At 45.9% G+C, this 10,592-nt stretch overlaps 1 protein-coding gene across 1 annotated transcript; it reads left to right on the top strand.

The window, feature by feature from the left end:
- Positions 1-2,983: 2,983 nt before the first annotated feature.
- Positions 2,984-10,323, top strand: TACO1 (translational activator of cytochrome c oxidase I). Its single transcript, XM_065910167.1, has 5 exons — positions 2,984-3,437; positions 3,730-3,836; positions 5,308-5,435; positions 6,116-6,293; positions 6,631-10,323. Exons 1-5 carry the CDS (start codon positions 3,158-3,160, stop codon positions 6,829-6,831), a joined length of 894 nt encoding a protein of 297 aa, XP_065766239.1. The 5' UTR covers positions 2,984-3,157; the 3' UTR covers positions 6,832-10,323.
- Positions 10,324-10,592: the final 269 nt, after the last annotated feature.

Raw genomic sequence — 10,592 nt, 5'->3', positions numbered from 1 at the left:
CTAACTCATCACCTGTAACAAAACGCAGAGCACCTACTGCCTGCCAGGGGTTGCTTGCAGGGGCCGGAAGAGACATCCATGTAAACAAACACTGGCCATGTCCTGTGCAGTGATTCAGGTTCAGGTTTCCTGGTGGCCCTGCGGAGGAGAGGATCACCTGTGCCTGGGTGGGAGTCACAGGGGATCAGGGAAAACTTCATGAGACAAAGTTGCTTGAACTGGGGTTTGAAGACTGAGTTGGAGTTTTCTGGGTATAGAGAAAGGTATTTTAAGACAGAACATCCATGTACAGATCTAGAGAGGGTAGATTTCTCCCTCAGTCTAGTGGTTAAGACCTCACCTCCCAATGCAGAGGACGCGGGTTCAGTCCCTAGTCGGGGAGCTAAGTTCCCGCATGCCTCCTGGCCAAAAACAAAACAAGAACCAGAAGCAATATTGTAGCAAATTCAAAAAGACTTTAAAAACTGTCTACATAAAAAAAATTTGCAGTTGCTGGAGGGAAGGGATGGTTAGGGAATTTGGGATGGTCATGTACACACTGCTGTTTTTAAAATGGGTAACCAACAAGGACCTATCATAGAGCACATGGAACTCTACCCAATGTTAGGTGGCAGCCTGGATGGGAGAAGGGTTTGGGGGAGGATGGATACATGTATATGTATGACCCAGTCCCTTCACTGTACATCTTCAACTATCACAACATTATTAATTGGCTATACCTCAATACAAAAATAAATTCAAAAAATAAAAACCTAAGAAGTCAGTGTTAAGGTACAGACATGTATGAAGGGTTATGTGAAAATGCAGAGGAGGGCAGCTGAGCCCAAATGGAGAATTTGGAGAGTTTTCCTCTGGCGGGAAATGATGCCTGAGCTATAAATCTTGAAGGAAAGACAGACTAGGCAGAAGTGAGGTTGAACAGCAAAGACACAGGTTTGTGCTTAATACAAGAACTGGGAGAAACAATCTGGCATTTCTACATAAACTGCAAAGTACAGGGAGGAGAGGGCCCAGCCCCAAGGAGCTTCAATAAAAAGAGAAATAGAACAATTCATAAATGTACTATGGGCTTCCCTGAAAGCTCAGTTGGTAAGGAATCCACCTGCAATGCAGGAGACCCTGGTTCGATTCCTCGGTCTGGAAGTTCCACTGGAGAAGGAATAGGCTACCCATTCTAGTATTCTTGGGCTTCCCTTGTGGCTCAGCTGGTAAAGAATCTGCCTGCAATGCGGGAGACCTGGGTTCGATCCCTGGGTTGGGAAGATCCCCTGGAAAAGGGAAAGGCTGCCCACTCCAGTATTCTGGCCTGGAGAATTCCATGGATAGTCCATGGGGTCGCAAAGAGTTGGACACGACTGAGCGACTTTCACTTTCACATAAATATACTATTAGTTACAGGTAAAAATTCAAAGAACTCAAGATCGCTTTACCTGAGGTGGTGACAGCTGAACTGGGTCTTGAAGCATAATAAAGATCTTACCAGCGAGATAGTGACGTCACTCCAAGCAGAAAGGTGCAAAGAAGTGATAACTTCTGTTTAGAGTACAGTGAGTAGTAATTTCCTCCAACTTGACTCTAGTGTTGGGACACGAGACCAGAAAAATGAGTAGATCTGAGTTTATGGAGATTTTCTATAGTAATAAAGTCTATACCTGTGTATTTTATCCATTATTCCATTTAATCCTAGCAAGCCTATTCTGGCCTCCCTGATGACTCAGTGGTAAAGAATCTGCCAGCCAAATGCAGGAAACTTGGGTTCCATTCCTGGGGAGGGAAGATCCCCTGAAGAAAGAAATGGCAGCCTTCTATAACATTCTTGCCTGGGAAATCCCATGGACAGAGGACCGTGGCAGGCTATATATAGTCCTCGCTGTGGCAAGAGTCAGACACAACCTGAGACTAAACAACAATAAGGCTATTTACAGGTCAGGAAATTGAAATAAAGGAGCTTGCCCAAGGTTACACTAGTAATAAAAACAACTGGGGTTTGAACCCACCAGCTCAAACCAGAGGCCACAAGTTTAAGCTGTTCAACACACCAGGTCCTTTGGATTTAACCTCACCAGCTTGGGGGCCACTGGGAAGGTGTTCACAGCCGCTGGCTTCGTTTCTTCTATACCTTCTCTTCCTAATGGCCTCGGTTTTTCCTCCTGGGAGAGCAGAGGGAAAACACAGAGGGGAATTTGGCTGTTGAAAATTCTTCTGATTTTCCTCCCTCTCTAGGATGGCAAGCGTCAGTTACTTTTAGGGACTTTGTCAGTATGGTCATCTCTGCTATTTACATAAGACTTTATTACTCTAAGGGCTTCCCTGGTGGCTCAGATGGTAAAGAATCCTTCTGCAATGCAGGAGACCCAGGTTTGATCCCTGGGTCGGGAAGATCCCCCCTGGAGAAGAGAATGGCCACCCACTCCAGTATTCTTGCCTGGGAAATCCCATGGACAGAGGACCCTGGCGGGCTGTAGTCCATAGGGTTGCTAAGAGTCGGATATGACTGAGCGATTAACACTTTCACTTGCTTTAAAGCTCTAAGGGCTTACTTTGCGTTTTCAACCCTCCTACGTTGGTAAAGCAAGTAGTAGCATCCTTATTTACAGATAGTGAAGAGGAAGTTCAGAGAGACTAAATGACTGGGCAGATCACATCTCTGCCGACGATTTCCTTACCTGTAAAGTGAAGTGACTTAGCTATCTCTTTGCAACTACAATACATTTATCATTCTAGACCTGCTCAGAGTTGGGAAGCCATTCTGAAACAGAATCAGTTTCATAACCCAGATACATCTCTAGTAGATCGTTGTGGGACGTAAAGTCCGGCGCTCCCCAGGCAACCGAAGAGATTGAGCACAGGGTTGCCTCACGTAGGTCTGGGGTCTGCTCAGCGGCTATAGAAAAGCACGTACCAAGCGGCGGAACGGCTTTTGCGGGCGGTGGGGACGCGTTTTTGGAACGGACCAGGGAAAGGAAGTGTGTTACACCATCGATTGTACCCACTCCCGGCTGCTGAGGGGACGGTGAGGCGTCCTTGGCGTTCCGGATGTCCTGGGCGGGCCTGAGCCTTAGGGTCTCCGGTGACGGGCAAAGGAGGCTACCGGCTCTGGACGGGCTCGTTTCGGTGGCAGACTGGGAGGGCTGACCTTGGCCCAGGGTCGGAGCCGATGGCGGCTCGGGCTGTTATCAGCTTGAGCAGGGCTGCCGCCCAGTGCTTGTGGGCGCGAGGCCCCGGGGTCCGGGTGGCTCTTACGCGCTCCGCCCTGGCTTTCCAGCCTGAGCCCCCGTGCTGTAGCGCCGCTGGGGGCCGGACGCTGCACCTCACGGCCGAAGTCCCCGCGGGGCACAACAAGTGGTCCAAAGTCCGGCACATCAAGGGTCCCAAAGACGCAGAAAGGAGTCGCATCTTCTCCAAGCTCAGCTTGAGCATTCGCCTAGCGGTTAAAGGTGAGAACCTGGCGGTCACCCACCGCTGGCAGCTACCACCCTCACTGTGCCCACGCCCTCACTTGCCTCCCAAACCCCTATCCCCGGCCTTTCATTTCAGATGAACTGAAAACGTCTTTCCCAAAATACTTACCCAGCTTTCATTCAAACATCGGATAAGGTGTCCTAAATGAACCGAAGTCTAAGCGGTGACTTGTCTCTCTTGGCTGATGGAGGGGAGGGGAGGGCGTGGATGTCCCTTTTTTCTCTCATGTCTTATTGAGATGTCTATGCTTACTCTTTTCTATCCCAGAAGGAGGCCCCAACCCTGAGCTCAACAGCAACCTGGCCAGCATCCTAGAAGTGTGTCGCAGTAAGCACATGCCCAAGTCAACAATTGAGGCAGCGCTGAAAATGGAGGTGTGTCCTCGGTTTGACCTTCCTGTTATTGATCACAGCCCCTACAGAGTACATGTTTGGAAGGCCACCACACTTTAAATTATCAGAGAAGCAGTGTTGTTGACACCTTCAACTTAGAGCCTTCTGGTGATTCTTGGCCATTAGTTACGGGAGCACAGTCAGGAATAGGATGTATAGATGGTGTACAGAACTGTAGCCTAAGACTATTGAGCTGAGTTGTGAGGAGCTGGGGGGAAAAGAAAGGGCAGAGTATGATGTTAGGTTGAGGAAGGGTTTATTTTTCTGATATTGATGCCTTAAAGGAGAAAAGCCAGTAGAAAGAGAGAAGGTGCAGATGATAGTGATGGTGGGAGGGGCTGGGGTGTAGAACTCAGGTGTGGAAATTATCTTCAAGTCCAGGTGAGGAGACACCTCTTCTCTGGGATGGGTGGGAAGGATTTGAGGAAGTCGTAGTCATCTTAGTATAGTTATTGAGTGTTTACTCCAGGCCAAGTTCTTTTTATTTTTTTTCTGGCTGCATCGTGTGGCTTGTGAGATCTTAGTTCCCCAACCAGGGATGGAACCCATGCCCTCTGCAGTAGAAGCACAGAGTAGAGTCTTAATCACTAGACCACCAGGGAAGTCCAGAAGCCGAGTTCTTTGATAAAACTTTGTATGCATAATTTCACTGACTCCTCGGAACAACCTTAAGTTGGAAACTGAGGCACAGAAAGATTAGGCGACTTGACCAAGTCACACAGAAAATGACAAACTGGGAACCGGACAGACCCCAAAGCCTATTTTCGAACCATCCTACACACCGCCTTCATATCAGGTGTGTGCAGATGAGGCACACACCTTTCCCCCATCTGGTGGTCCTTTATTTCCTTTGTGAAAGAGGGAGAGAGAAGTCATCAGTTGAGTGTTCCTGGGAAGACGGCCGGGCAAAGGGACAGAGAGAGAGAGGTGAAGATAGGGTGTGTGGGCAAGGAATGAACAGAGGCAGCGTGGGATGTCCCCGTGAGATTGTTCGCTGGAGCTTTTGATTGTTTGAATTTTGAGGCCATGCTGTTTGATGAGGCCCAGGTGTGTGATTTCTCTTAGCAATACTCAGCAGCCCAGGGATAGACTCACAGGGGTTACATGCAGGATAAGGTATACGAGGATGAGTTTTAGTAGGAGTGATGAAGGGGTGGATGTGGGATTCAGCTGGGAAGGGGAGGAACCAAAACTGGGAGATGAGTGATTGATTGTTCAGGGACAAGAGAAACAGACTGCCTTCCAAGGAAGGGGTAGGACTTCCAGTTACCTCAAACGTTGATCCCAAGAGCCTCCTCTCAGAGAGGGAGGACAGAATTAGAGCCCTAAGAGCCTAGGCTTCACTACAGAGAGCGCATTCCATGGAGTCAACTTTGTGGTGTTTGTGGTGCCTGGGCTGGCATGGAGGAGGGAATTAGGAAACAGGAAAATGTGTTTGTGTTATCTATTGCAGAAAACCAAGGGCATTTATTTGTTGTATGAGGGCCGAGGCCCCGGTGGCTCTTCTCTTCTCATTGAGGCATTATCTAACAGTAGCTCCAAGTGCCACTCGGACATCAAACACATCCTGAACAAGAATGGGTAGGTGTGTGTCTGGGGAGAGTGGAAGGGGTAGAGTCTCTAGGTTCTGATTCTGGGCGAGGTAAGTACTGTGGTTCCTGGTGGGGTTTCAGGTTTTACACACATGTCATCTTTAGCAGAACCCACGTGGGATCGTTTGTTCTCCTTTGATGTGTCCTGTAGTGGGCAGGACCCGAAGGACAGGTGGAGAGGAGTGCTGTGTCCTGTTGTCTCATCTGTCCACAGAATGTCCAGGTCTTGAAATATCCCGCCAGCAGTGTACTCTCAGTTGGACAGGAATTGATGAGCAAAGTCTTGACAGCCTCCAAACTCCAGTCGGGGCAGAAAATAGAGGGTTGGGGACTTCCCTTGGTGGTCCAGTGGCTAAGACTACACGCTCCTCATGTAGGGGGCCTGGGTTCGATCCCTAGAAGAGCTAGATCCCACATGTCACCACTAAAAGGTCCAGCATGCTGCAACTAAGACCTGGGCAGCCAAATTAATTAATCAAAATAAAACAGAGGGTTAGTGTTATGTTCAGATTATTCCCTTGCCCAGAGGTAGCTGCATCTTCTTCAGGAAGAGAGCTGCTCCATGTCTATTTATACTCCGGGGGTGGGGTGGGAATGAGTGCTGGGCAGTGCTGTGTGGAGGCTGAGTGTCTAAAGGCATCTGTTCTGGCCCATTTCCTCGCCTGTTAGGGGAATGATGGCCGAAGGAGCTCGCCACTCCTTTGACAAAAAGGGGGTGATTGTGGTTGGAGAGGAGGACAGAGAGAAGAAACCTGTGAACCTAGAGCGTGCCCTGGAGCTGGCAATAGAAGCAGGAGCCGAGGATGTCAAGGAGACTGAAGACGAAGAGGAAAAGAACATTTTTAAAGTGAGTAAGAGGCCTTGGTGTCTGGTGTACTGCCGAGAGGGCCCTGATAGACACGTTAAGTATTCTTCTGTCAGTCTCTTCTGTCCTGTGCCCGGGGGACAGGTGAAATGAAGAGCTCACATATTACACAGACAGTTTATTAAGTGAATACTGGATAGGACTTCCTCTCCTGAGGACAATGAGAAGGATTCAGGGCGTTGAACACTCTGTTTCTGCCAGTGAAGACTTAAACCCAGTGATACATTTCAGGAATTCCATGCAGGTGTTTGCAAACTTCTGTCCAGCTTTGTCCTGTTATCTCCTGGCTCCTTACCTCCTGACTTTGCTTTGTCCCTAGTTTATTTGTGATGCCTCTTCACTGCATCAAGTGAGGAAGAAACTGGACTCCCTGGGCCTGTGTTCTGTGTCCTGTACGTTAGAGTTCATCCCCAACACAAAGGTGCAGCTGGCTGACCCTGACCTGGAGCAGGCTGCCCATCTCATCCAGGCGCTCGGCAACCACGACGACGTGATCCATGTCTATGACAACATTGAGTAGCCAGACTGTATGTGCCTCCAGGTGGCCTATTCTGGAGCACAAGCTTCTGCAGTGTCCCCTGGGACTCAGGTTGGGGGGGGGGGGTGCCTAGAGGTTAGCAAGCATAGACCTGCAGCTTTGTGGTCAGCTGAATCCCTGCACGTCCATGAAGCCTCTTTGTCAGTTCTCCTGGTGTGTGAGCCTTCCTGGGTAAGTCCCCCACATCCTTCTCGATGCGGGGGGTGTGGCCATTCAGCTGGTCAAGTTCTGATCTCAGGAATCTGGCCCTTGGGACAGTAGGTGCCCTGAAGGCCCATGTACTAGAAACTGCTCTTCAGTAATAACAGTAATTATTGACCTGAATAGCTGGCCTGCTATTGTGTGACTTGAGTTTTCCTGGGTTTGTGTCCAGTTGGTGGGACCCTCTTGACTTTCTTTTAAGTCTGTAGGCTTAGTTCCACTACTCCAGTCCCAAGACTGTATTTTTTTGATTGACCATAGAAACGTGACTCCCTCCAGGTGCTATGTGTTCTAGTGCTGGTCTAATGGCCTAAATCTGTCGTTCTTTCACATACCTAATATCAATCAAACACCTACTGTGTACCAGGAATTGGACTTACAACCTGTTCAATTGATCCCCCGTGCTGGATCTGCTCTAAGACATTGGACCTCAGGGAGAAGACACAGGATCTCTCTCTCCGGGAGCTGTCCGAGGGCAATGTGAACTGCTGTGCATGCATCCTTGTTCTCTTCCTGTGGCCTCTGTATCCTTCTGCCAGAGAGCTTAAGGCTCTAGCCCAAAGGGTGCCAATGTAAGGGACTCCCAGGCCCTGCTTTGTCCAGGTCCCTCTGTGTTCTGAGTGCTTTCACTGCTGAGTGAACCTATCAGTGGGCTGCACTCAGGAAAAGAAACACCAAGCTAGTTTTGAAAGCTGCCTCATGCCCAGAATGTCCAACTCTGGCCCCTCTTAATCCCTGATGCCAGTTGGATGATGAGGCACTGGGAACTGGAAAGGAAATGAGAACAGAAAGAAGGGTGAAGAGCTGAGTCAGGAGCCTGGCCAGATGGGAAATAGGAGCCATGGTGCCTTTTGCTCCTAAGAATCACTTCTAGGTTTAGAGACACCAGGAGTGCCAACCACCTGTGCTGGAGCCCATCAAATATGTGGGGTCTGGAGTGGCTTTTTGATCTCTGTTATTCACCTCCTTATAAGTTGGTTAAGGCACTTCTGAGCTCAGTGTAATTTCCTGAAGGAGCCTTAGGTAAATTAGGATAGAAAAGAACTAAAACCAAATTGGCTGTTAAGTGATAGCTTCACTTTCTAGCAAAAATAGATTACTAATTTCATGATGACTTCAGCTGGAGAGTGAAGACTGCTGGAAGAAAATTAATTAAATAACCCATTATGGTGCCAAAGTATGTGCTCTTATACCTCATTTCATAATGGTGGTACTACCTGGGATTTTTAGTTTTTATAGGAGATAACTCATCTAAATATCTGAATAGCACATCATTAAAACAGGGCAACGTAAAGTTTAAATGCAACTTCCTAATTTATAAGATACTTTCATATTTTATTTATTCGACTTTCAAAACAAACCTATAAAATAGTCAGGCCAAGTATTTTACGCACAGATGATCTCATACCAAGCAGGTGAAAACTCTGTCTTGCATGTGCTCGCTTTGGCAGCACATATACTAAAAAACTCCGTCTTGCATTCATAGACCTTGGTTTGTAAAATAGCTGTTTTGTGAATGTTGAATATAGATTAATTTGAAGAAATGTGATCATTTCTGATATGAGTAATCTTGTACTAAGGAAACCTGCTCAACAAGGGAACTTGGTTACCCATGTGGATAGTCCTCTGATCTAATAGATAGGATTTGTTACTGCAAATTCTCCTGTAAACCGGTTTGTTTGCATCAAGACATACTAGACAGCTCTGCACTGACCCCTGGTGGTGCCCTACAGTCTTCCTGGAGTTAATATGGAAAAGGCAGAAGTGAAAGCTTACTCAGAAAGTTCTGACTCTAGATCTGATAAAGAGATCCTTAGCTACCTAGGTTAAATAGTTAAATAGCTATTTAACTGAAAATTTAAGTAAAGATGGTATGAGCTGTTTTGCCACTAGAAACTATTTTTTAAAGAATATTTTATGTCAGAGAAAACATTTACAATATAATGTTAAATGAAAAACAAAGATTAAAAACTGTGTGTATAGTGTGGTCCAGATTTTAAAATATATACGATGCTGTATATATGAAATTTTAAGAAAAGACTAGAAGGAAGTATACCAGAATAGCAAAACTGGTTATCTCTGGGTGGTGATATTATAACTGAGTTTTATTTTCATGTATTACATTTATTAGGGAAGCATTTTTTAAAAAGAAGAAAATTAGTCACATTATCCTCCTACTAAGGAGACAACATGTGAGGACCTGGGATTTAAGTGCACCTTGAAGTCAAAAGAATGGGGTCTGGTCCTGGCTTGCCTTATCTTTGGTTAGTGTCTTAACAACAAAATCATTTAGCACCTTGAGCTGGCTTGGGCTCACTTTCAAGTGTCCTTTCAGTGGGATGGAAGTGTCAGTGACAGGCTTTGTCCACAGCCTTGACTCTCACTGGGAAACACTCACGTAGGATGTAGCTGCTGCACCTCTGCCAGGGGCCCCAGCTGAATCAGACTGGAACAGTGAAGGCTCTGCCTCCAGCTAACCATGGAAATTCAGTCATGTGGTTACTTTTTTTTTTCTCTTGAAAACATATAACATAGATGTCACAGAGTTGTCTTGAGAACTGTTAAATAAGTTAATATATGCTAAACACTTAAAACAGTGCCTGGCAGTAGTAAGTATTCAATATATGTTGGCCTTTTTTCCCACTAAGTATGAATGAACATTTTTTTTAAGCATTTTTTATTTTATATTGGACTAGAGTCAATTAACAATATTGTGATAGTTTCAGGTGTACAACAAAGCAACTCAGCCATCCATATACATGTATCCTGAATGAACATTTTTAAAAGTTGAAACGTGACCACCCTATATATATATCTGCTTTGTAACCTGTCCCCCACCCTCTCCTTCCCCTTTTACAATATATCCTAGATGCCTTTTGGTATTGGGATGGAGAAGTCTACTTCTTTCTTTTTAGTGGCTACATAGTATTTTATTATTATTAATTAATTTTATTTTTAATTAATGTGTCATAATTTATTTTATTTAATTAGTCTCTATCAATGGATATTTGGATTGTTTATCTTACAGAAGATGCTACAATGAATACTTTTTACCTTTGTTCTCTAGCAAAGTATTCTTCGCAATAAATTTATAGAAGTGGAATTACAGACCGCAAAGCAGTTTTTCTTTAGACATAAATGTCAATATGTAAAAATGTAAAGATGTAAAAATCTATTTACCTCCTTCCTTAACAAAGCAGAGAACCTAACTGATTGAACTGGTGATCTGAATATATTCTATGTTACCTTTGAATTATAAGAATTTTCATCAAATCAGGTGATAGGTTTTTTGGTTTGTTTCCCTGTTTTACACCAAGTTCATTGAGCTATCCCTTCAGAGAATTTCAGTTCAGTTCAGTTCAGTCGCTCAGTCGTGTCTGACTCTGCAACCCCATGAATCACAGCACTCCAGGCCTGCCTATCCATCACCAACTCCATCACCGGAGTTTACTCAAACTCATGCCCATTGAGTTGGTGATGCCATCCAGCCATCTCATCTTCTGTCATCCCCTTCTCCTCCTGTCCTCAATCTCTGCCAGCAT

Source organism: Muntiacus reevesi, chromosome 18, assembly GCF_963930625.1.
Source record: "Muntiacus reevesi chromosome 18, mMunRee1.1, whole genome shotgun sequence".
In the NCBI taxonomy this organism is placed as follows: domain Eukaryota; kingdom Metazoa; phylum Chordata; class Mammalia; order Artiodactyla; family Cervidae; genus Muntiacus; species Muntiacus reevesi.
Note: the sequence above shows the minus strand (reverse complement) of the source record. Positions and strands in the feature narration are given on the sequence as shown.

Excerpts from the sequence above, each read along its gene's own strand:
- TACO1 (XM_065910167.1), top strand. The coding sequence starts at position 3,158 with ATGGCGGCTCGGGCTGTTATCAGCTTGAGCAGGGCTGCCGCCCAGTGC. Across the intron at positions 3,837-5,307 it reads AGGCAGCGCTGAAAATGGAG|AAAACCAAGGGCATTTATTT; the intron begins GTGTGTCCTCGG and ends TATCTATTGCAG. Across the intron at positions 5,436-6,115 it reads CACATCCTGAACAAGAATGG|GGGAATGATGGCCGAAGGAG; the intron begins GTAGGTGTGTGT and ends CTCGCCTGTTAG.